Consider the following 26,928-nt stretch of genomic DNA (forward strand, 5'->3'; position numbering starts at 1 on the left):
TTTACTTAACTTCCATAAAACAACTTTTAATGTACCAACACTTAAAATACACAGTGACTTAATGAAACATCAGCACAACTGCATAGAATTGAGCTCCAGAGAATTACACACTTGTGAGCTGTCTTTCCTGGGCTCTGGTTTAGAAGTAAGTGTATTTATTGGCTTAGAGGCCAGGTTAGAGTCCTTTGTTCCCACCTGGAAGATACCGGTGAGGAAACTCTAAAATTCCACAGGCATTTTTCTTTTCCTAAATAAAATGATGGGAGTTATTTGAAGGTCTTAACAACAACAACAACAACAGCAACAAGAAATCATCTAAGTATGTATACTGGAGATTAAAGGAAGCTAGTTTGTGACCTTCACTGACAACACAAAACAAAACTTTCCACAACTCTTCTAAAAAGACTGAAATGTCAAAACTTGAACAACGCCATCAAAGATTAGACCTCTTCATGCTCGGAGCCACCCCAAAATGATAACTGGGAACTCCAGGAAAACAGGTACCAAAAAATAAAAGTTAAAATTGCACTGAGGATTCTCTCCTCTTTGAAGGCTCTGCAAGGAGGTAGGATTTAAGTACTTTTGTTTGGTTTTGGCCTCTGAACATTTTTCAATGCTTTGCTCGGCGGTCCTTTAGGCTAATATTAAATAAGAGTTCACAAAGAACCCCAAGTCTGATACACGGATAGTCTACAGTTTCACAGCAACCATTTGTACATAGTATAATTAAGTTGATCTGCTCTTTTTGAGTAAATCTAACTAGAAAATGGCAAATTAATATATTCTTTTACATATAATTTTATGTCTCAAAATTCTTGAAAAACAAGAGCAGATGACTTTGTATTCAAAGACTACCAAAGTGTGTATTTGATATTCACATGCAAACAACTTAAAACCTTATAAATCTCATGTCAACTCTGCATGATACCTTTAAGAAGGAAACAACATACAAAGTTCGCTAATTGTGCAAAATATTAAATTGCTAAAACATTTTACATAATGAAATAATACACATGAATGTAGACGTTGACACGTGAAATTAACATGGGTTCATAAGAACTTATCACATTTCAGAGATATTCTTTAGTAACAAGTTTCTGTTTTTAGATTTCCTGGAACACAGCAAAGTTTATCACAGAAGATAAAAATCCTTTCAACAAATCCAACAGGGAATTCTTGAGGCACCTTCTCATATAAAACACAAAATGAATGCAATTATCAATCCATCTGAGAAAAGTTTTCAATTTATGCGAACATCATCTTTTAAGTGTATTTTATAGAATAAGGCAAGACAAATCTGTGAAAAAATGTAGATACAAAAATGATGTAAACTAATACTTTACATTAAAAAACCCCAAAGGGATCAAAAGTAGAGATGAGACAGTTCAAACAATGCCTTTTTCTTTAAACCTCCAACACAATGGTGCACAGCTGAGGGTAACAAACCACTTCCAGACTCGGCACACGGTTTTGGTTCTTTTTTTTTTAACATCTGTATCTTACATGTTTTAAATCATATCAGAAATGCAAACTAGAAATGCACACTACTTCAGTGGAAAAAAGTTCAACATTGTGCAATTTTCTGCCTCTTAATTTTTAAAAGTGGCAGCAATCCCTGCATTTTTTTGAAACAAGGATCTGAGAAACTTTATCAAAAAAGGTAATGAAGGCAAAAGTTGGCAGACATCCAGCATCTTGTTTCTTTTTAAAACAATGTGGATACATAATTTCATGATTAAAAAATGAATCTTTTAAATAAATACATTGTATCTGACATTTGCACTGACTGATTTGATAAATCTTTAAGTAAACAAGGCTTTACTACACTGCTTGTAGCTTCCGATTCTGGAGTCCTTTCTCACTGGGTTTCATACCCGGCCACTCGATACCCTGCAGGCTGGTTAGGCAACATGCTGCCGTTCTGCCCTGGAGGTGGCTGCACTCCGTAATTTGGACCCATCCACGGTGCGGAAGACTGTGTCTGACTGGTAGAGAATGTGAAAGACAAAGAAAAGGGGAAATCCAATGAATAAAGTACAATGCCAAAAACAAATAACAGGTTTATGGGAATTAAGAAACCAAACCCCCAAATAAGACAAACTGTTACACAGAGAAAGCAAAGTTGAAAAAAAATTTTTTTTTCTTTTTAAGCCAAGCACTCCCAAATTTAAATGTTAGGAATTATAGCCAGTACTCAAACTTTACAAACATTTATGCCCTTTGAAATGAAAACAAACAAACAGAAAGCCCAGCCCCCCTTTCAGGAAGGATAATATCCATCTGGCTTGGGCATAGGTTGATAAAGGCTAGCCTTTACATTAAATTACTCAAAGAAGTTCAAATAAGTGTTAGAAGATAGGATACAGATTTTTGCAACATTACAAAAACAAAATTTTATAATTGAAAACTTTTATATCCAGTTCTTCTAAAATTTAAGTAAAATTGCATTTGATTTAGGATTGCCTAAAGAAGTTTGACATAAAAACAATGTATTGATAAGTACATTTACAGGGAATAAGCATTCTGAATAAAACTGGCATCAAAAGAATGAAATTCAAAATTGATTTGAGTGTCACAGTTCTTTTCTTACTAAAAAAAAATTAGTTGAGTCACAGCCAAACATCACCAAGTTAAATACATTCCCAGACAATATCTTATAGAAAAGCATTTCAAGCTATAAATTAAGAATAATTTTAAACTTCTATTCCTTTCAGAAGTTGAAAGCTGTGCTTCAGATAGAGGGCCACATTACTTACTGATTAGTTTAACTTCTTGGCATTTTATAAAAAGAAGAGCAAATGTGCTTACTTAAAGCCCTGTTGATTCCATGCCTGCCCATACATTCCATATGCAGGCACTTGCCAACCATTAGGCACGTACTGGCCAATTTGCTGTGCATTCCCATACCACTGGCCCCACTGGCCGTACGCTTGAGGATATCCAATTTGATTCTGCTTTTAAATAAAATTTTAAGAGGTAAGTTAGTACTATTTGAAATGATTTGTACAGAAATAGTCCATAAATAGTCAATAGTACTATTAAAAAGGCAGGATTAACAAGTTTAGTGACTGCTTAGAAATAAAACAATAAAGTAAGATCATTCTGTTATGACTCTTTATGATACCCTGAATGAAGGCCTTTTATAAGGAAGCAGATAATGTCCTAGTAATAATATTGAACTCAGCACAACGTTGAAATGTTTTACAAATGACCCATATGACGGATTCTTTTAGAGAGAGAGAAGTACTTTGGAACCACAAAAGCTGCCTGGAAAAACACATGCAATGTGTAAAAGGAAATGCTTAGGCTACGAATGTCCTTACCGCTTGTAAGTTTGTTTCGGTTGGGTCAAACATGCCTGTTCAAAGTTCTTTAAAGAGTATGTGACTAAATCTACCAAGTATTTTAAAAAGATGTAATACCCTGCTAGGTTTGTCGGAGCATTTTAAAATGAGGCAGGCACACGTTCACCACTGCAATCCGTGTCCCATCACTCTGCATCTACAATCCACGCAGGAAGAACCCTCCCACGCTATCATTTTAGCGAGGAACTTACTAACAAGGATCAGCAACAATTTTCATATAAAAATAACGTTGATGATTAGCTCAGCAACCACATCCAGGTCAAGAACCCTCTCACCTGCTGCACAGGATTTATCACATCCAGAGTCTCTTTGCCCCAATAGCACTTCACCACATGACCTTCAATGGCAGTACCATTAACAGACACAATGGCATGTGCTGCACTTTCATGGGAATTAAACCTGTTGAAGACAATATTAAGAATCACCAATACAAATTATTTTACATGCTTATGTATTAAGTTACCTTCAAAAAAATCAAGCTGAGCTGAGGTAAAAACAGGCAGCTTTACATGAAAGAATAAAATGGACGGTTTTCTCCCTTTCCTCATTTTAAAAGATGCTGTAAAACCCATGTATAAGCCGAGTTTTTCAGCACATTTTTAAATGCAGTTTTTGTGGTAAAATTAGGTGCCTTGGCTGATATTTGGGTCAGCTTATAATTGAGTATATATGGTATTCTAGTTGTGAGAAACATTTTAATAAAAAGATAGTTTTACTGCCCTTGTGTTGTGAGAGAAATGAAAAGAGCAAACAAAACAAAATACTAAAAAAACTATATATTTATTTATTTATTCCCCTCAGGGGAGAGCACGAACGCAGTCCCACACTACCTCCAATTCTGCAGTCGAGTTTCCCACATTTGGGGAAATCTCAGGGGTCAGCACATCCGGAGTGCAATGGATGACCCTCGCCCTGGGAAAACCACCTTCGTGATCATGGTGTCTCCCCTGCCAGGTAAGTGAAATCTCTATTTATTAACCACTGTAAGTTTTTAGGAAAATGAGTAGGTTATGTAATCAAAACATATTTATTTAAAAAACAAAAACAATCCTACCGGATAAATGAGTATCCTTTATCAGGAAAGACTCGAATTTCCATTATTTGTCCAAATGGTGAAAAAGTCTGACGCATTAGTTGTTCTGTTACATAAAAAACAAAAACAGGCTTAAAAAAAATCATATAGCTATTACATTGCTCAGTTTAACAGTTATCTCAGGATGCTATACAAGTAAGGTTTCCTACCTGTTAACCCAGAAGTCACACCTCCACAATATACGGTACAGTTGCTTGGACTAGACTGATTGACCACTTCATCATAGGACAGCTGTTTGGTGTTTGCTGGGGAAAGATAGTTTTTATTTTTAATTTATGACTAAAAATGTTTGGAAAGACAAAAGAAGGATTAACTACACTACCGTAATATTAGTATTTACCTCCAACAAACTGTTTACATAACACACATCACATGTGAATTTAAGATTAACCCCCCCCAAGAGTATCTTAAAAATTACCCCATTCTCTATTTTTAATAGGAGACTTGACACTAGAGAGAACACCATTTGTTATAATTACAGAAATGAAAACTAAGTACATTTTTGCACAGTAGTCTTGATTTGCTTCTCATCTATTTCTGCAATAAGTCTCCGGAACAGCTCTAACATTTAAAATCTAGTGCATGTTCTCCACATTTCCTTTTCTTCTCCAATACACCTACACTCATATGTACTCTTTGGAGCGGGAGGCTTTCGGGTTGCCCAGTTAGTTCTGATTTGTCTTCCACCAAGCCACTGGCCACCCATCTGTTGAATGGCATTTTCCGCATCCTGTTACATACATTAGAAACAAAAGAGAGTCATTATTAGTTGATGCTAAACAACTTTTAGCAGTAGAAAAAAATTATAGTTGCTTTTCAAAAATATTTTTGAGAAAAAAGTTTTAAGAAGTATACAACATATGACACCATTTCTAAAATGCAGTAATGCTTTAAATTTTTATTTGGATATCAGATTCTGGGAAGGTTAATCATCGGAGAAAATCCAGTGCCCCGAAGCACGTAAGAGTTTTTTATCATCAAGTCTGTGGAACCACGTGGGTAGAGATGATAGCATTTGTATCTCAATCCAACCAACAAAGTACTGAACAGTAATTATGCTCTAGGCAGCAAGTTATACAGAGTACAGGATGAACAAAACGGGCAGGGCCTTCAGTCACCATGGGTCTTACATTCTTTTGGGGAGCAATGTAATTGTAAATGGAAATAGAAATAAAAGGCTGAGATAGAGAGAATACAGCTCTGAAGATCTACTATAGATAGCATGATTAGGCAAGGCCTCTGTAAACTGACATTTAAGCTGAGTTTGAGATACAGAAAGATGGAGAAGTTAAAAACAAAGTCTAGGTAGAGGAAAAAGCTCTGCACAGGTGCTACGGCAGGAAGGAGTGGTAAGAGTCTAAAAGAGGCACATGGGAAAAAAGCAGTAAAAACTTACATGTGATTTATGAGCTAGGAGCTTATTGTCATGTATTTCAGAGGCAAAAAATGTTGATGGTCAAGATTACTACAGTGTCAGTGGGTAAACTTGAAAAGGTGAGACAGTTCAGGAGACAGTGCTGTCATTTACTGAGAAACTGGAAGGGAAAATTTGGGGAAGAAACAAAATATTCCATTTAAAACATGTGTAGGAACTGAACTACTCATTTCCAAATATGTGCTGTAAATTCTAACCCTGTACACTTCTGAATGTCAACTGAATTCAGGAATGCTACTCTATTTTAAGCTAATGAGGCCAAATTAGTGAAAGATGTGTCTTAAGCCAATCACGTTGGAAGAGTCAAAGAGCAAATTAGACAGGGAAGCAAGCAAACATGAATGACAGAAAAGATAGACGATGCATGAGCATCTCCAAGAAACTGTGAAAAGAATGCTCGCAAAGCGGAGCCCAGGCTTCCCCAGCACAGCTACACTCCCACCCAGGGGACTGACAGCCAGTCTTCTCCTCGAGCTGGTGCCTTCAACACTAGCTTCCAGCCTGCAAACTCGGAGAAGATAAACTTCTGCTCATTGAAAGCCAGTCACTTGTGGTATTTTCGCTGGAGCAACATCAGATAACTTGGACAACACCGGAAGTTTAAAGCAGTCTCTGAGACATTGAAATGGAGATCGCCTGTTACTAAGTGTGGAGCACAGTCAGGAAGAGGGGAAACAGAAGTTCTGGAAAACAGCCCTGCAAAAGAGCAGCATCGAAAACGAGGTAAAGGAAAGACTCCAGTGAAGATGAGTAGAAAGAAGAGCCATCAAGGAATGCAGAAACCAGCTACGTATTACAGCAGCGGTTCTCAACCTTTCTCACGCCGCAACCCTTTCAGACAGTTCCTCACGTGGTGGGGACCCCAACCATAACATCATTTTCATTGCTACCTTATAACTGTAATTTTGCTGTTATGAATTGGGCCACCCCTGTGAAAAAGTAGTTTTGAGCCCCCCAGGGGTCACGACCCACAGGTTGAGGCCTGCTATATTACAAGGAGGCAAGGAAGCAGGGGTTGAGGTAAGAGAGGGGTTGCTGGTAACCTTGAGAAGAGTTGTTGCTGCTACTGGTATTCAAATCAACCCCTGACCCATGGTGACCCTCAATGTGTGAAAGCTAAACTGCTCCATGGGGCAGTCGCGTCTGTAAACTTCACTTAAGCAGACTGCCAGGCCTTTGCTTCTGGGAAAGGCTCAAACTATCAACCAGTAGGTTGCTAACAGCCACTTGCAAGCTGTCTGTGACACCTAGACTACTTTTTGAAAGAGTAGGGTCAATATTTCTGAAAAGGAGATCAAGAACCATCTTAGAGTAGGTTGAAAAGTAAATGGGGATATAGGTTTGGTTTGCATGCGTCAAATGTGGCTCAGCTTATGACTAAAGAAACTAGGCAGATGTAAGGCTGAAAACTTTCTTGAGGTGCTTAAGAAGGGAAAGTATATTCTTAAAACACTTACACTAACCAGTGTGAACTCTTGAGTTGCACTGTGTCCCTCCCCCAAAAGATGTATTAAACTCCTAACCCCTCAGTGCCTGTGAACAAGTCCCTATTTGAAATAGGGTCTTTTCAGTTGTAATTGAAGTGTGCAATTAGGTGGGCCCTAAATCCAATGATGGACCACACCAAGACGTAGGACAAAGGAAACTGCTATGTGAACCGAAAAACAGAAATGAATGAAGCAGCCAGCAAGTCACAGAATGTCAAGAATAACCAGAAACCAGGAAGAGGCGAGACACAATTCTTGTCTTGAGCCCCCAGAGGAAACAAGGCCTTTAATTTGGACTTCTAAAAAAGGCGGTGCATGTGAACTAATGGGTTGGGAATTTCTGTGGAGAGACGAAAATGTTCTAAAGTTGATTATATATATGATGTATGGATTATTCCCCAACAAAACGGTTTTAATGATTGACATAAAGCCCCCATCCCAGGGGACGGACAGCAGAAAAGTGAGTGAAATGAGACAGCAGTTGGTGTAAAACATGGGGGGAAAAATGTGTAAGTTATCAAGGGGATATGGGGAAGAGAGTGAGGAGGGAAGAGAAGCCGATGCTAGGGGCTGAAGTACAAAGAAAATGTTTTGAAAAAGATGATGACAACTTATGTAAAGATGTGTTTGACAAAATGGATACATGTATGGATTGTGATGAAATGTAAGAGCCCCCAATTAAAAATCAAAACAAAACTGTTTTAATAAAGTGATTATAGTGATGGCGGCACAGTAAGTGAAAATACTAAAAAAAAAATAAACTACTGAATTGCACATTTTATTTTATTTTTTAATTGCACATTTTAAATGAGTTAATTTTGTAGTAGGTGCATTATATCTCAATCAATAAAGTTACTATTAAAAAGAACGGGGGAAGGCTCTAAAATGGATATAAGGATTGTACAATTCTCCATGATATGACTGAACTATTGAAATATGTAAATTACTCACAAATTTTAAAAGGAACAAGTTCAAGATCAAAATCCTATGAGATCTCTATCAGGTATCATGTAACAAGGAAGTTGAAAGGAGGAAGACAGATACATTGCATGAAGAGTTGGTGGTTGAATGTGGGAATTACTATAGATTATTCTAATTTCCCAGCAAAATATGGTTATTAGTTTAGAACTCTAAAGGAGGCAGTAAGAAAGGGATATTTGAAAAGATTGGGAGGTGTATGATACAGATCCCCAGAACTCAAACTTACTAGAGAACTCATTTAAAGCAAGTGACAAGAACTTAGAAGTGACACTAGATGATAGAGTTGCATGATTTTTCTCCAATAATATCCAGTTACTTTGAATTCGGTAGGGAAGAATTCAATTTGGGTTTCACCCATTCAGCCACAGGTCAGCAGTTCAAAACCACCAGCTGTTCCCTTCAGTAGAAAGATGAGGCTTTACTCCTGTAAAGATTTACTGCCTCAGGAACCCACAGGGCAGTTCTACTCTGTCCTACAGCGTGGAGATGAATCGGAATTGACTTGATGGCAGTGAGTTTTTGTTTTGATATGTGCAACCCAGGGAAAGAGGCAAAAAAAAGGGGGAGGGGATTGTTGAAATCAGGGTCAGAGCATTGCATGACACCAGAAAATGCCAATCACTGAATACATGGTGTCTAAAAACTGATAGGTCGACTTGAGTATAGGAAAGTACTTACTCGATGTAACAACTACCATGATAGTTGGTCAGGATTCAAATCCATCTCTGGTTGACTCCAGAGAGACTACACATGGACAGTCTTTACTATTTGGCCCTAGTTCATATGAAAGATTCATCCAACAGTGATTTTTAAGAATGAATAGCAGAAGTCTATATTCAAATATTTCAAATAGGGGGGAAGTTTCCAACCCATCCCAGAACCCTAAACCTATTTCTCTAAATAACATTAATACTCAGAAATCCTATAAGTCACCCTTCAAAAAAACTCAAATTATTTGTGGCATCAATCCATGTACAGGTATTTTTCCACCTTTCTAAAATACTATGCTGTGACTGAATAATAAAGTAAAACTTTCAGAACAAACTATTTGTCAATGGAGAAAATGCTATGAATGGTATGTATGTGGACATACAGGGTCAAGTTTGCATCTTTTCACTTCTCAACAAGCTTTATCATTTCCAACATCTCTAATGCTTACATTTCCCCTGTCTTAGGCTCTATCTACTTTCTTCATAGGTTTTCCAATTTCTTAAAAAATATTTTTACTTTGCATAAGGGGACAATGAGACTGCTTTACACATTTAAACATGCTCATAAGATGTGAACTTACTGTGAGAATAACTAACTGCAATTACTGTGCAACTATGTTCTCCTGCTTGTTACTCATGAGCCACGTCCTTAGCTACTTGTAGGATACACAGTAATTTGGGGCAAAAATGGTTACAAGCTGTTGTAGCAAATCCCTGGGTAGTAAAGTTCACAATGAGGGACACTGGAGAGTAGAGTTTCAATACACAAAGGCACAGAAACTAGCAAAATGCCTGACGGCTTGACACTCTTTGACAGAGCTGCAAATATGCTTGCAGCGGAAAACCCATCAAGAAACTAAACACACACACAGACCTACACAAATGCAAATACGAGTCTTCTTAAAATACACTATCAAAAGTGTCAGCGGCTCATTGCAGGGGCTCTAACGCAGCGTGCACTGTGGACATATGAACACTGACATGGGCGGCACACATGGTTAGGCACTTGTCTACAGACCAGTCGTGTTTTAAGCCCACCAGTGGCTCCCACAAAGATTACCGTCTAAGAAACAAGTCGCGCTGACACCAAGGGCTCAATAGAAAATGAATGTCTAGAAAATAATGATGGCAACATATGTACAAATGTGCTTGATACAACTGATGTACGGATTGTTACAAGAGCTCTAAGAGCCCTCGATAAAATGTTGGGAAAAAAAAGATTATAGTCTAGGAAATCCTATTTTGGGGAGCTGGATGAGAGGCGGTGCTCTACTATGTCATCGAGGTTCACTACGAGTTGGAATCTGCTCAATGGCACACAATACCACAGTTATAATATAAAAATAACCCAATAAAATCCAAGGTTACTAAAACCCTGGTGTACACATCACTCCCGACCATGTCTCCTTAATTTTTTCAGTGTGATAGCTCTGTGATTGTTTTTTTTACATTTTATTAGGGGCTCACACAACTCTTACCACAATCCATACATATACATACATCAATTGTATAAAGCAAATCCGTACATCTGTGATTGTTTTATGATAAAAAGTTAAGAATAAAACAAAACCCAAACCAGGTAAAAATATTGTACCTTACAGAGGCTATTTCAAAGGTTTGACCCAGCTGTCACATTAAATATAAGCCATCTTTACAGATCCCACTCTCACATCTCTATCTCACAAGCTACACTGTCCTTCCCCAGTGTCCAGAAATTTCAAGCCCATACTAAACAGTGTTATGTATTTATTGAGTAAAAGAAAAAAAAAAAATAACATATAATTAAAGGTGGGGATTCCAAAATGTTGGAATACTTTGTTAGCTACTTTCAAATTACTGTGATAATCTAATACAGGGTGCCAATGTATTACATCCATAAGTGAGATTTTAAATATTTAATCTTTGTTGGCAATTGTAACATCTTCACTTCATATATTCCAAAAACACATCAGTATGTTGCATGCATCAAGTGCTAAATAAATGATCAAATAAGTGAGGTTATCAATTACTAGTGAAATGAACAAGCTGTAGCTGGAAGAAGGATTAGTAATCAAAGTAAACTGCATATTTTCATTCTCTACTTTTATTGCGCTCACCCATTTGTTGAAAAAGGAGACAAAGCCATATCCCTTAGACTTTCCTGTTGCCATGTCTTTAACCACTCGGGCATCTCTGAAATCAGAAACAATCAGAAGTTTTAAATTCATAAACTGTTCTTTGGATATAAAGTGAGAATTTCATATACAACTCATTTTCATGTGTCACCTTCATTAAAGTGAATCTTTAATGCAAACTCATTGTTTATTGTATAAATTATGTATTAGCAAATGAATTTTAATTTTCTAAACATGCAAATCAGTAGCTTTTTAAATATGTATGTGTACATTTTACAAAACTTTCTACCTACTTCAAATGTTTTTTAAACTGTTAAATATTAAGCATGGTGAAAGCAGCTATTCACATGAATTACTTAACATTTACAGGTATAGTAGATGAATGGCTTTCTTAACCATGTGATTCTATAGTTGGCTATTTGACACTATTCTACCTCATTAAAAAAACCATATGGAAAACTAGAAACTGAAAGAATGAAAAAGATATACTTCCCTAAGTTAATTAAGTTATTTCATTTTCTCAGATTAATCCCCCCTCCCGCTTTGGATCACGGGTAAACCGATAATTTTGAGAACTTTCTATTTTTTAGAAATGTGAAGTCATTGAAGAAAAAACACTAGACACACACCTTTAGTTTTACACTTTACAAGAGCTCTTACACTGAATTTTATCATAGTAATCAGAGAAGATTGATTGGAAACTACATGATATAAAAAGAAAAATTTTTAAAGTCAGAAAGTAAAAAAGCACGCCAACATTTATCCACTGTGAACCGTAGCTTGTAGTTAGCCAGGGCAATTCTGTCCATTCTTCAGAGACACTCTGCAAAATAACCAGAGCCCTATTATTTGAGATTGAGTCAAAACCCAGCCATGATAGCTAAAACTCCATACCTCAAAAAATTGGACTCATCAATAGTGCTTCACAGGCAATCTGCTTTTAAGTAAGCCCGGTATGTCACAATGCTCGCTCTTCCAGTACACATGAACACAACAGGCACGTTCACAACAAAACCCGAGGCAGAAAACCATGCAATCTCACTTTATATTAAACTATACATAACCATATTTCAGATCAATTAGGAGTGACCTGTTAAGTGTTTGGGGTAAAAAAGCAAAGAGGTGATGGTAAAAGGGATAAGGACTGCATGCCATTTCTCAATATGTAAAAATTTATTAAACTATATGTACAGTCCACACACATGCATTTCACTTTCCAGCTGATTCACTTCTAAGGCAAAATGTGCCACACTAACCTAAACTAACCTAAAGTTACAGGAAAAGTTCTAATTATATCAATTATGCAAGTACTATAGTAGTTTTGATGCCATATATTTTTTAATAGGCCACCTATTTTAGTACAGCTTCTATAAACCAATCACTGTGATAGGCACTCTAAAGGGAAAAGCACACGAGAAGCTTACAGATGGTTCCCAATTTATTTCCTATAACCAAAAGAAAGAAAAAACAAAAACCTAAAAAACCCTCCCAAAACAGCATAATGTGCTACTTACTAACTGCCAACATTTCTTTTGAAATAGGAATGCTGACCCCTTATATAGCCATAAGTTCAGACATAATGTCTGAACCTTAACTTTAACTAAAAACTATAAAACTTATAAAAAGGCCTTTCCAAAAAGAACCAAAACAAACCACACTACATATCAATAATCGTGGAGAATATGAGAAAATCTATATACTGAAAATAGACTGACACATTTACCAAAAAGAAACTATTGACTTCAGCAGTAAAATTACTAACATTTTAGTATCACTTTCCTTAGGATTACCAATTGTAAGACTTTACTAATCCCAAACTAAAATTCCTAGGGTTTTTCAGAAAACTACTTTAATCAATAATGAAAGTATTTGAAATTAGTAAAGAATTTGAGAAAATAGCTACTCCATCTACCAACAAAATTCGAAAGGTTCTGTCTCTTTAAAGTTCAATTTCAGGAAAAGTTAGCCTTGAGATATAGTCAACTCTGGACTCATTTCTCTCTGAAAGCATTCTCTGAGAAAGAAGCAGGCAGAGCTCAGGTTCAGGGTTGTTAATCCTATGACAATAAATAAAATTTCAGGGATTTGTTACATCAAAACTAAAAAAATATGAAAATTTTGTAGGCAGAGGTTTAGAGAGCCCTTCAGAGATCAGAGATTTAACACCACCTCATGTAAGACATGTAAAAGTTACCCAAATATTATCACAACTTTAATCCAGATTAGGATGAACAATCAAATAATTAAACCTTCAATATATTCCTAACCAGTTCTCACACAGAAAAAGGTTTATAAAGTCCATTTATAAACTCCAATTTCATCAGTCTCTCTAAAGCTGGCCCCTTCAGTTCCAGCCACATTGCTAGGTCACTCTGTTTTGTCATTTTACTAAATAATCCCCCCCCCCCCCCAAAAAAAATTCATTACTAATACCGATGGCAGTTACTTCCTACATTCCTTACTGTTTCATCTCTGGTGATCTGTTCATCAAACTAAGCTACACCTGACATCTCTTTATTATTAAACTTCTTATAGGAACCAAAATCATAAAGCAACCAGGAATTGGAAAATGATTTCTAAATTCAATAACTGCTTCTATTCTACAAAGTATTATAATAATCTTGTTATTCTTACTGAAATGTTTTTCAAAATAATAAAATTATTCTAAGTTGAAAGCTACCTTCAGTGACCAATTTACAAAGGGCCTAAAATATATTATGAAAAACAAATGCAAGCAAGACAGTGCTTCACTACTAAGACATTATTAAGTTAAAAAAATTGGAGGCATCAAAGACATGTCATTCAACAACTACTTTCTAGATAGAATCATTAGGGTTTCTTTCGTTTTCAAAGTAAACTGACACAAAATGCACGGTATCCCCAAAGTGTCCAATTATCCCAACTCCTTGGGCATAGTTCAAATCTAGTAACGATTATAACCAGGCTAGTAAGACATCTAGATAAAAAACTATAATATGTACAGTAGTAAATTTGTTTCTTTGAGGCTGATGATAACATAATGGGAAAAAGATCTTATGTTATCCATTTGAAATGGCTAAACAATGAAACACATCTTATTGTTTAAAATTAACACTTAATATTCTCGACAGAATCAAGAATCATTTCCAGATTACTTATATATAAGATGGCTCCCAATTACAAACATTTAAAATTGATCTCCCATTACTTACGATATTCTTCCAAACGGTGCAAAAGCAGCTTTTATATCCTCAGTTGTAATTTCTGGACTGAGATCACCAACAAAGACATGGAAATGATCTTACAAAGGGAAGGAAGGGGAAGTGAAAAGAAAAATACAACTTTAGAATTTAAAAAGTACTAAAATCCAGTCAATAAAGTATTCATAAAATTATTTGTGGATTAAAAAATGAAACAAAACAAAAATAATAATTTGTCGATTATCATATAGTATATAACACTATTCTAAATCTCTATAAATCCTATCCATTTTTAAAAAATCCTATCCATTTTAGATATAATGAATCAAGGTAGACAATATGTAAAGATTTTCCTAAAAAGACTATGATTACCTAACTCAAAAGTTGACAAGTTATATTTGAAAGCCAATTACTGTGCTGGAATAAGATTACAGACTAATAATAACAAATTTATGTACTGAGGAAAAAATTCATGACTCATTCTAGGAATAATTATTTACTTTTATTTAGCTTACCACTATATTAAGGCTTTACAAATTAAAATAGTGGTATTGTGAATTCTGTAGACTAGATTGGCCTCAGTTAAAACAATTTACTGAAGCTAGCTACACGATGCACTTGGTTTAACCATATTTTGTGAAGAACAATCAAAGAAATACCTTGCATTGCAACAGTGTGATGTTAAAGTATGTGACAGTTTTCTCAAAAGCCAACAGTTTTGGTTGCCCAGACATTACACCATTCAGTTTATGTGAATCCATGTGCAAGTGAACTAAGACTGAAGGCAACAGAATGAAAACAGTAATCCCTTCACTTTACATCAGTCATTAAAAAGCAATGGAGAGAAATATGATCCTATATCGGAAGTTTGTTCAAAAAACGGAGAAAAAAAAAGACAATTCTCAAAAACAAAACACCAACACACTTATAAATAGTTGAACCAACACTTCAAAAAGGACACACACACACACACACACACACATATATATATTTTTTTGGATAAAGTATATTTGGAAAGAAAAGTTACCCCTATTTGGCAGGCCTTAAGCAACATATTGGGTTGCCATTTGGGAAACACAGTTTCAGGAGCAACTCAAGCATTCTGAAGCTCTGGGTGTGAAGCACAGATCGTGACCTCAGGGAAGCAGGGTATCTTGCCCTTTAGTGGATGAAATATTTCTAAGACATCAGCTGCTATCAAAGGGGTCAGAGAGCTTGAAATAGCACCAAAAGAGTGGATGAGCCACACTCAGGCAACACTGGGAAGAAGGGGGGAAAATATTGCCAGAGACAAATAGATATACGACCCCTCCCCACCCCCTCCCCCAACATCAAACAAAAACCTTCAGGTGGTTAGTGAATACCCTTTTCAAGAGATTTCATTTTATGTTTAAGAAGATACAATTACCTTGTGAACGCTGTGTGCTGACAACGGTACTACCTGATGACAAAGATTAGATTTGTTCTTAAATTTATTAACACAAACACATTAAATCATATCTTAGGATAACGATCAAAACATTACTGCAAATACGTATGTTTATAAGCTTTATAACAAAAGTACTGTGTACAATAAAAAACCGTTCAAAGAGTATTAAATATACTTACTGCTTGTATCTTTCTTTTGGCTGCTGGGAGTTGTTGCCCAATTCACTTTGACTTCCTAAAAAACAAATTTTTTCCTATATTTATACTCCATATAAATAAAGCCTACAGTCAGATATTATTATATTTACATGTAAGGTCCCATAGGGGTGTGTGAGTTTGAGATGAAACATGCAAGAGTAAAGAGTTCTAGCCCCAATTTCAATGCCCTTGTCTTCCAATGGAAAGCATCCGTTTGTTTCCGTCTTTTATTCTCCCCCTTGATATCCGACAGCTGTTTCATTGCACCTTGAGCAAACCATGCACCATGGCCAATACTAAGACAGATTTCTGTCCTTAAGAGTTCTATTCCATCCTTTCTATATTAAATATTAATGGGCTCTCTGCTGTAAAGTTCACCCATTTAAAAAAGAAATCAAACTATGTATCTTCCAAGTTTCCAGTACAAGTCACCTGTAATTATGACAGCTTACCTTACCCATTATCTTCCGCCCATTCATAGCAGCTAGTGCAGCAGCTGCATGACGATGCTCATAAAACTCCACAAAACAATAGGGATCATTTCCAGCTGTCTGTTGGAAAGAAAACACACAACCATCCTTAAGCTTTATACTCCCAAATCCCTTATTATTATGGAAAACTTTTTTTGGGAGGGGGGATTTTATACATCTCAGGTGTCAGGCCATGAGGCAATGAAGGTAAGGAAATTTTTAGGTAAGCAAGCAAAATGTGAATTACTACTATTATTTAAAGCTAACTTCGACAGATTTTATACAACTTAACCTTCTATTACTGACTAAGGAGCCCTGGCGGTGTGGTGGTTAAGAGATGGGCTGTGATCAGCGTGGTTGGCAGTTTGAAATCAACACCAGCCCCCCTTAGGGGAAAGACTGGGCTTTCTACTTCAGTTAACCATCTCAGAGGCCCACAGGGAGTCACTATGAGTCAGCACTGACTTGATGGCAGTGAGGTGAGGATTAATGACCAAGCATCCAAGTACGAGGGGATATTATGTTTCCCCCTACTATCATATATAATCCCTAATTTTACAGTATTATTGTTTCATATATAATTAATAAAATATTTTAATTGTGTATTTCAAATTAATTGCTAAACTGGGTAAAAATTCTGGAACAAAGAATATTAATAGGCATTAGAATATGTTAGGTAACTTAAAATTAATCTATGCATATATGTCATGTTTTTATACTCCGTATATAAAATGTGTAAATATATTCCAAATGTGTGAAGAAACTGAAACTTAGATTTGAATTAGAAAAATAAATTTCTGAAGGTGAGCAAAAATCCAAATTTATAATACCTAGTAGCAAAGGTTAATCTAAGTAGATTCTTCTGCAGGTCAGGAGCCATGAACAATTTGTCTAGTGGTCTTTCCCCAGGGAAACCATCGATACCAGCAGTTCTCAACCTGTGGGTCATGACCCCTTTGCGGATCCAGCAAGGCATCCACAGGGTCGCCCAATTCATAACATTAGCAAAGTGACAGTAATGAAGTGGCAACGAAAATAATTTTAAGGTTGGGGGTGGGGGGTAACCACAGCATGCGGAACTGTATTATAGGGGTGCAGCATCAGAAAGGTTGAGAACCACTCATCTAGATGATCTAGAATGGACCAGATGGGAGAAATACTAGCAACATGTAAACCAACGTAGCTCAGTCTGGATTTAAATCTTTGGTTTATTCATTATTATATTTACATGTAAGGTCCCATAGGGGTGTGTGAGTTTGAAATGAAACATGCAAGAGTAAAGAGTTCTAGCCCCAATTTCAATGCCCTTGTCTTCCAACGGAAAGCATCCGTTTGTTTCCGTCTTTTATATAAAATGGGAATAATATTTACTCTGATGTTGCTATTGAGGACCTATGATAAATTCATCTAAAACAATCAATTTCTAGATTAACCAATCAATTTACATCACCAAATCAACTCATTGCCATCGAGTTAACTCAGTCATCCACAGTCATAAGAGCAGCATTCTCCCTGTGGGTTTTTGAGACTATAACTCTTTAGGAGAGTGTAAAGTCTGGTCTTTCTCACGCATAGACAGGTGGTTTCAAACTGCTGACCCGAGGTTAGCAACTCAATGTGTAACTGTTGAGCCACGATGGCTCCTTATTTACACCACATCCAAATAATCCTGATACCTTGATGTTCCCATCTGCTCTCGAAATGACTCTCTTCTCTCTTACCTTTAATCATCAACCCAAAATTGATTAAAATCTCTATGAATTTAGATTGCAGAAACCAACTTTAAGATTTGTGGAAAAACTGGCATTAAGTAATGTATAATAAAGGAAGTTAACAATGTAAAATACCCTTACATCCATAATCATTTTGCAGTTTTTACAAGGCCCAATTTGGCTAAAAAGCTGGAGAATTAGAGCTTCTGTCACATCTCTGGAAAGGTTTCCAACATACCTGAAACAGAGAAAAAGAAGTTACCGTTGTAATTTTGCATCGATTATTTTTAAGGTTGTTTACAGAAAAATGTATTTTGAAATTAAGCAGGTCTTTGATTTAAGCTTTACTGAGAACAGCTCATAATAAAGTCTGACAAAACCTCACAATCTCTTTCAAAAATGAGATACAAAATGTTATTTGCAAATATATTAGACACAAGAATTATTAAATGTTAAAGCCATTAGATGAAAGGCTGGTGTGTAAATTGATAAGTCGCGTGGTGTCTAAGTTAACACAGATACTACTTACCAATTGCACAGAGGACCATTTTAAAAATGTGAAATTTTGGCTAATACCACTTGGATTCAGTGTTTAAATATCAAGTAATTTTATTTACACTACATGTTCAATATGAAGTATAGTGTCACCTATGAAATATTCAAATAAAAAAGCCTTGGTGGAGTAGTGGTTAAAAACTCTTAACCACTTGGATCAGTAGAGTTTGAATCTATCAGTAGCTCTGAAGCCAAGATGAGACTGTCTGTTCCTATTAAGATTTAAAGTCTTGGAAACCTACAGGGGCAGTTCTAGTATGTCCTATAGGGTCACTATGAGTCTGATATCCACTTGATTGAGCTTGGTTGAACCTACATCTAATCAAATTTAAATTTAGTCCAAGTATGCAGGCTATTGCCATAAAAAACAAGCATACAAATCCAGTTGTGGGGTACTCTGTAAAATGTTAGTTCTCTTTAAAAAAAAATTAATGTCCAGATTTTTAAAAGGCTTAATGGGATTGACCCTGACAACCAAACACATAGTATGACCCTTGACTAGGTCCATGGATGACGGAAGAATGTACTGGGACTATGGAGCAATTTCAAACACTTACAGAACATGTACATGTGTCCAGATTAATAGTGAGGAAAAGAAAATATATTTTTTATCTTGATTGGCTGGGAAATATAAAAGAATCATGAACACAAGACAGTCATCATGGTAACCTGCACAGTTTTAACCCATACTTGCTATGGAAACTGAGCATTCAAGATTAGTTGAGAAACAGGCACCTAGCAGAGAAGCAACAAGCCCACATGGAAAAAGCACACCAGCCTGTGCGATCATGAGGTGTAACAGGCATCAGAAGATTCCACACAAACAAAGCATATTGTTGAGAATAAGGGGGGCTGGAGCAGAGACCCGAAACCCATCTGTAGACAATGGGACATTCCCTCACAGAAGGGTCCTAAGAAAAGGATGAGTCAACCAGGGTGTTGTATAGCACCGATGAACACAAACTAGTCCTCTGGTTCTTTGAGGGCTCCTCAGCCCTGGTCATCATGATCCCTTTCACTGTGGGCCAGACCAGAGGATGCGCACAGAACAGATAAGAGGTAAAGAGCTCATGACACAGAGTAGCGAAACCAGGAGGGTGGAGAGAAGGTGGGAAAAGGTGGGGAGGAAGAAGGAACCATTCAACAATCGCAATCATTGACACATAATCACATCCCACCCCCACGAGACAACCAACAGAAACCATGGGGAAAGTGGGGGAGAGGGAGACAGTGGTTGGTGTAAGATATGAAAATAATTTATAATTTATTAAGGGATCACCAAGGGGGGAGGAGCTGATACTAAGGTCTCAATAGAAAGTAAATGTTTAGAAAAGAATGATGGCAACATATGTAAAAATATGCTTGATACAATTGATATATGGAAGATACAAGATGAGTCTGAATGAGCCTTTTTGCAGTACCCAGAATGAAACAAGTGCTTAAAGAACTTTTTAAAGACATCACTATAGGCAAGACCCAGTTATGGATGCTGAAATTAGCTAAAAAAAACGGAGAATATTTGCAAAGCCTCAAAACATTTAGTTATTGGCTTTAAATAACGAATTGGTAGTTTTAGCATGTCTACAAATTCTCTGATGAATATTCTACTAGACTTTGTTGCCGTCTTCTAGTTTCTGGCTCACAGTGACAGTGTGCAATAGAATGGAACTCGGCCTGAGTCCACAAATGCAGTCACTGTGTCAGGCCACCTCATCGAGATGTCCTTTCTCCTGGGATGGTTCTCTCCGAATAACAAGCCCAAGGTACACGAGACACAATCGTGCCATCCTTGCTTCTTAGGAGCATTCCAGTTATATTTGTTAATTCTCTTGTAGTCCAAGTTTTATTTAGTATTCTTCACACATTATGACGTGGGACAGGTGAACCTCAGGCCTCAAAATGACATCTTAACACTATTAATTCTTTGAAGAGGTGTTTGGGGGCAGATCTGCCCAATGAAATATATCACTTGTTTTTCTGGCTGATGCTTCCGTGGGTGTTGATTATAGATCCAAGTAGAATGAAATCCTTAGTAACTTCAATCTTTTTTCCATTTACCTTGATACTGCTTACTGGTCCAGGTGTGACGACTTTTATGTTGTAATATAATCCATACTAAAGGAGATCAAAGACGGAATCTTTGATATTCATCTTTTTTAATTAATAAATCTTTTTATTGGGGCTCATACAACTCTTATCACAATCCGTACATACATCAATTGAGCAAAGCACCCTTATACATTCGTTGCCCTCGTCATTCTCAAAATTCACCTTCCACTTGGGTTCCTGGAAGATATTCATCTTAAGTGCTTCAAATCTTCACTTCTAGCAAGCAAGGCTGGAGCATCTGCATAACAAACATTGCTAATGAGTCTTCCTCACATCTTAATGTCAAATTCTTGTCATGTAGTCCCATTAAAAAAAAATCCTTTTATGGGGGGGAGGCTCGTACAATTCACTATCCATACAGACATCCATCGTGACAAGTGCATATGTACATTTGTTGCCATCATCATTCTCAAAACATTTGCCTTCCACTTGAACCCTTAATATCAGCGTTTCCCCCTCCCTCCCCACTCCCCTCTACCTCATGAACCCTTCATAATTCATAAATTATTATTTTGTCATGTATTATACTGTCCGACGTCTCCCCCTGCCCTCTTCTCTGTCCATCTCCCAGGGAGGACGCCATACGTAGATTTTTGTAATCAGTTCCTCCTTCCTACCCCACCTTCCCTCCACCCTCCAGGCATCGCCACTCTCACCACTGGTCCTGGGGGAGTCATCTGCCGTAGTCCCATTTTTATTATTTGCTCAGTATAGACTGAATAAGTATAGTGAAAGAATATAATAATGTATATATTCTGATTTTTAAACTACACATCTCCCTGCTTTGTTCAATAATCTGCCTCTTGATCTATGTACAAGTTCTGCTTGACTATAAATCACATTTTTGCAATGTTTTCCAAAATTCGGTTTGATTCACGTAGTTGAATACTTTTGCACAGTCCGAGTATTCTGGTCTTCTCTACTTTCAGCCAAGAACCACCTGACACCCTCACTCTATGCTCTCTTCTAAATCCAGCTTCAACTTCTGATAGTCCCAGTCGATGTACTGCAGTATCTGTATTGAATTCACCGTTAGTGAAATTATAGTTACATGTGATATTAATGATGTTATTCAGAAATTTCTGCATTCCATTGGATCACTTTTCTTCGGAACAGGCAGGCATAAAGCTGTCTTCCAAATCTCTTGGCATTGACTATGAGTGCTTCTAGGATTGCTTTCATTTCAATTGACATTCCATCAATTCCTGGAGCCTTGTTTTTCACGAATGCCTTCAGTGCAGCTTGCCCTTCTTCCTTCAGTGCCATGAATTCTTGATCACCTACTACCTGAATGGCTAAATGTTAATCAATTCTTTTTTGGTACAATATTTCTTCCATCTTCTATTGATGCTTCTTGAGTCATCCAATTTTTGCCTCCAAATTCCTTTAATACTGCAACTTGAAACTTGAATCCCCCCCTTCCCCCCAGATCCTTCAGCTTGAGGAAGTTTGCTCTGGTTTCCTAGCCCTAAGTGTTTGCATTTTTTCACTATAATTCCTGGCTGTCTTTTCAAGTCCCACTTTGAAGTCTTCCACCAGCTCATCAGTTCTCCCATTTGCTTTAGATACCCTACATTCAAGAACAAGCTACATTTATGTTGGTCTTTTTCTTCCTTACTTTTTAATGACCTTTTGATGTGTTCCCCTAAGATACCCTTGATGTCATACCATTATTGTTTATCTAGTCTTAAGTCACTGGTATTTAATGCATCCAGACTAATTATAAGATGGTCTCTCAATTCGTGTGGAATATATTCAAGACTGGACTTTTAGCTTTCATGAACTTGTTTTCATTTTCTTCAGCTTGACATGCCTTTGTAAATAAAATCTACTTATTGTTGATTTTATCCTCACATGTTACACCTGATCCTCTGGTAATTACTATTGCTCTATTTTCTAAACATATGTGGAATCTAATCACTTCTCCGCTCCAAAAAGAGCATACTTTCTAAGGCATTTTCTCTCTTATCTGGTATTGTCAAAACTGCTTGACTAATTTTTAAAAACATTTTATTAGGGGCTCATACAACTCTTATCACAATCCATACATATACATACATCAATTGTATAAAGCACATCTGTACATTCTTTGCCCTAATCATTTTCAAAGCATTTGCTCTCCAATTGACTAATTTTTTATTAATCTACTTGTCTATGTTTTTCTGCCCCTTTAAAGGTCAGGAGCACTACCACCGCCTCTATTTAAAACCCCTTGGCTTCCATTGACTCCCAGATAAAAGAACAAGGTCCTATTAGAGCCCTACAGGAACGTGTGTTTTCAATCTTCCTTTTTATGATCCAGGAGTCCATAGTGGGTTATGCGTTGGGTTGCTAACCCCAGGCTCCAGTCATTTCGTGGGAGAAAGATGAGATGTTCTATTTCTGTAAAGATACCCACAGACAAGAGTTCTACTGTCTTAGAGAGCCTCACAGTCACAAATGACTTGATGGTAGTTGAGTACGGAATTTGTGGTTTCTCATGTTCACACTCCTGAGGCTACCCCTGAGGGTCTCAGTGCTTGTTATCAAAGAATGCCATTTCTTTACTACTCTAGAAATATTAATACTTCCCCACCTTCCCTACTCAGATATCCTGGCAGTGTGATGGGTTAAGAGTTGGGCTGCTAACCATGGTCAACAGTTCAAAATCATCAGCATGCAGACGAAGAGGCCTTCTGCTCCCATTAAGACTTATCGTGTCAGAAATTCAAAGGGGCAGTTCTCTGTCCTATCAGTCACTATGAAGCAGAATGATTCAATGGCAGTAAGAGTGAGACCTTCTTATCTGGCATTATTTTTCTCGTTAGCATGTATTGCCATGTATTTATTTATTCATCGCCTTCCTTTCTATAAGGTGAGCTCTTAAAGGGTCTGTTATAATTACTGTTGCATCTGGTACCTAAAGCATGACAGGTGGTGGTATTGCTCTCAAATACTGTTAAATGGATGTTTCTAATATATGCTTAATTACCAATCATTACTAATAGTTATTTGGAAACAGGGAAAATATTATCTAGTAAACCCTCTCTCCTCAATTATGAAGTTACCTGTAACGACTTGAAAAAATATTATCCAACACACCCTTCTTCTCATTTATCAACAAGGCTAGGTCTCAAAGACCAGGCCATTATGGAAAAATCTGTTATGTGATAATGAAGAATAAACCCATCAGATCACAGCAGGAGGGATGACAACATCAGCAGAGACTACATAACTGTGATACCAGTAAGAGGCAAGGCCCACATAACCTCAACCATCACAGGCAAGAGTTTACTCTTGCCTTACACTTAGGCACTTGTTCCTGCCACGCATACTGCAGAAAAGATATTTTACTGTTGTCATAAATGTGACATGTTGGGTAGAATGAGTCAATAAAAGAAAGGTGTAAGGACCTGATGCAAAGGGGCTTAAGTGGAGAGCAAATGCCTTGAGAATGATTGGGGCAGGGAATGTATGGATGTGCTTTATACAATTGATGTATGTATATGTATGGATTGTGGTAAGAGTTGTTTGAGTCCCTAATAAAATGTAAAAGAAGAAAAGAGAAAAAAATGATTAGGGCAAAGACTGTACAGATGTGCTTTATACAACTGATGTATGTATATGTATGAACTGTGAAAAGAATTGTATCAGCCCCAATAAATTGTTAAAAAAAAATAAATGAAAAGAAAAAAAAAAAGAAAGGTGTAATTTAAGTATCTGATTTAGTGGTCTGCACTCAATGTTATCATCTGATGAGAACAGTAAAAGTGAAAAGATTAACTGAAGCAATCAACACACAAAACGATAAAGCCAAAGGTTCATGGAGAGGAGTGGGATGGGTAATAAGAGTAAAGGATAAGTGTGAGGTGACAGTAAGGTAAGGCCCACATTAATATACAACAATTATTTAGTTGTAGGCTTTTACAAGTTTTCTACAACTTAATGACCTGCATTCTTAGGAAACATGAAATCTGTAAAATAATTGTAAAAACCCGTGGCATTGTCAATTCTGACTCACAGCCACTCTAAAGGGCAAAGTAGAACCAATTCCAGTGTTTCTAAGACTGAATCTTTATGTGAACAGAAAAGACTCAAACTGCCAACCTTGTGGCAAGCAGTTCATAACATAACCCACTATCACTAGGGCCCTGATAAGTGTACAGCTATCTCAAAAAAAGGGTGACTATCCATAAACATTTGAGAGGACATTACATTAAAAGATGTTAAAGATTCTTGGATTTGCAAGAATTAACACCCATCCACTAACACCAATGATATTTTTTCTAGTGTGTAGCTTCAACTAATTCAATGATTTAAAAGTGATCAAAGGCCAATTCAGATTCACTATTCAAAAAAACCAACACCACAAAAAAGCCATGGCGCATGTTTTCGGAATGTATTCACTAGAGAGGCAGCCTTGGTAGTACAATGGTTAAGCACTCAACTGTTAACCAAAAGGGTACCAGTTCGAATCCACCAACTGCTACTCGGGAGAGCGATGTAGCCATCAGCTTCCATGAAGTGTGCAACTCCTATAGGACAGTTGTTTTGTCCTACAGGGTCACCATGAGTTCATTGGACAACAGGACTGGCTTTTCAAATCAACCACAGGTAAATTTTTCTAGAAACAAGTCATCCGCTAAGTGCAACGTTGTTTCAAGGTAAAGTGCAGGTTACCGTATAAAGTAACAACAACTATTACATCAACGAGGTGTGGTTATAAGGGTTAGGTTACATATAGATCATAAATATTAACTTGAAATAGAGGTTTTGGAGATTTAAAAAATATATACTGGACTTCCTAACAGTTGAACCAGCTAGAAAGGTACCCAAAGAAAGTTAAAATCGCCTTGTTCAACGCAGAGATTTCTCAACCCGCCAATATTCCAGAAATAACACAAAGGGCCACGTCAGAAACTCAGAGCTTTTCCTTCACTTTTGAGAAAAACCAAACAAAGGCAGGATCGCCTCCCCGGACAATACTTGGATCAACAAAAGGGGAAAACAGTGGGGAACTTAAGACGACCAAGAAAACCGCTTATGGTGAGAGCCTTGAACTCCAAAAATCCTCACACGGTCCTCGGAAGTGCAAGGCATTGATCGACTGTTGCTTCCTAAAAACTGTCCATTCGTTCAGCAGCACGTCCGTCACGAGCAGCGAGGGCGGATAAACACGCGCCGGACCCGCATCCCCGATACCTTCGGGGGAGACGTCCCTTTTGGAGAGAGCCTCGGGCTGCCCGCCCGGGGAGGGTGTTGGGGGGCGAGGGGCCGCGACACAGAAGGACGGACGGCGCGAAGGAAAATAACCGGCGCGGTGGCCAGCTGGCAACTCCAGCATAAAGTTGACCTCTCGGGAGAGAAGCGCCAGGCGCCTCGAGAAAACAAGCAAGCAAAGCTGATCGACAGACAGCAAGAAACGAGTGAAAATCTGCCGGCCGGCGTTCGGGATGAAGAGGTTCAGCGAGGTGGCGGGAGGGGGCGGCGGCGAGGAAGCTTGGGGACACCGGGGACGTCCGCCGCGTTCTGCACACGGGGTTTGAATGAAAAGTGCTCGCGCCGGACACGCGCGCACGGGGGGCCCGAGGCGAGGCCCAAGGCCACGCTGCCGGGCAGCCGCGGCCACCGGACTCCGGTGCGGGGTGGCCCCCGCGCCTCCCTTCACCGCGCCGACCCCTCACAGCCCGAGTCCCGGTCGCTCCGTATCCAGACGTGCGTCCGGAGAGGCCTGGGGTCGCGGCGTCCACGGACAATAGGCAGCGACCGAGCCCCCCCCCTTCCGACGACCCCCATCCCTCGCCCCCCAGCGCTGCCCCCGACTCACAGCGTCTTGGGCATCTCGTCCTCCATGGCTGCTGCTGTCGCGGCGGGGCCTCCGGGTCCAGGTCCCGACCCTTGACTACCTCCCAAACCTTTTGAGGGGCTATGGCTGCGGGATAGCGGGGTTCCGCGGCCGGCCGGAGGTTCCTCCGCCTCCTCCTGTGGCGGCAATTACACTTCACCGCCGGGCCCCCGCGCGAACAATGAAGCCCCGATACAAGATGGCGGAGAGCCGGGAGTCTAGGAGCCGCCAGCCGGGTGACCCGTGCCGCGCAGGCGCAGAGACGCCG

The 26,928-nt window shown here is 38.1% G+C and overlaps 1 protein-coding gene and 1 non-coding gene across 6 annotated transcripts; both read right to left on the reverse strand.

Moving 5' to 3' along the window:
- TIA1 (TIA1 cytotoxic granule associated RNA binding protein) lies at positions 1-26,928 on the reverse strand. 5 transcript variants are annotated; one of them, XM_075535784.1, is made up of 13 exons: positions 26,643-26,924; positions 18,314-18,410; positions 16,443-16,541; positions 15,973-16,027; positions 15,773-15,805; positions 14,377-14,464; positions 11,168-11,243; positions 5,080-5,188; positions 4,608-4,703; positions 4,420-4,504; positions 3,641-3,764; positions 2,809-2,951; positions 1-1,985 (listed from the first exon to the last, which is right to left on the reverse strand). In XM_075535784.1, exons 1-13 carry the CDS (start codon positions 26,666-26,668, stop codon positions 1,859-1,861), a joined length of 1,158 nt encoding a protein of 385 aa, XP_075391899.1. In that variant the 5' UTR covers positions 26,669-26,924; the 3' UTR covers positions 1-1,858. The 5 variants fall into 5 exon arrangements, 4 of the variants coding, with proteins under 4 accessions (XP_075391899.1, XP_075391898.1, XP_075391901.1 ...); XM_075535783.1 differs by having other exon boundaries at positions 2,809-2,954; positions 26,643-26,923; XM_075535786.1 differs by lacking the exon at positions 15,773-15,805 and having other exon boundaries at positions 26,643-26,925.
- Positions 4,164-4,327, reverse strand: LOC142431257 (U1 spliceosomal RNA). Its single transcript, XR_012780790.1, has one exon. It is a non-coding gene; the product is annotated as a U1 spliceosomal RNA (small nuclear RNA).

This window comes from Tenrec ecaudatus, chromosome 17 (genome assembly GCF_050624435.1).
Source record: "Tenrec ecaudatus isolate mTenEca1 chromosome 17, mTenEca1.hap1, whole genome shotgun sequence".
Lineage (NCBI taxonomy): Eukaryota > Metazoa > Chordata > Mammalia > Afrosoricida > Tenrecidae > Tenrec > Tenrec ecaudatus.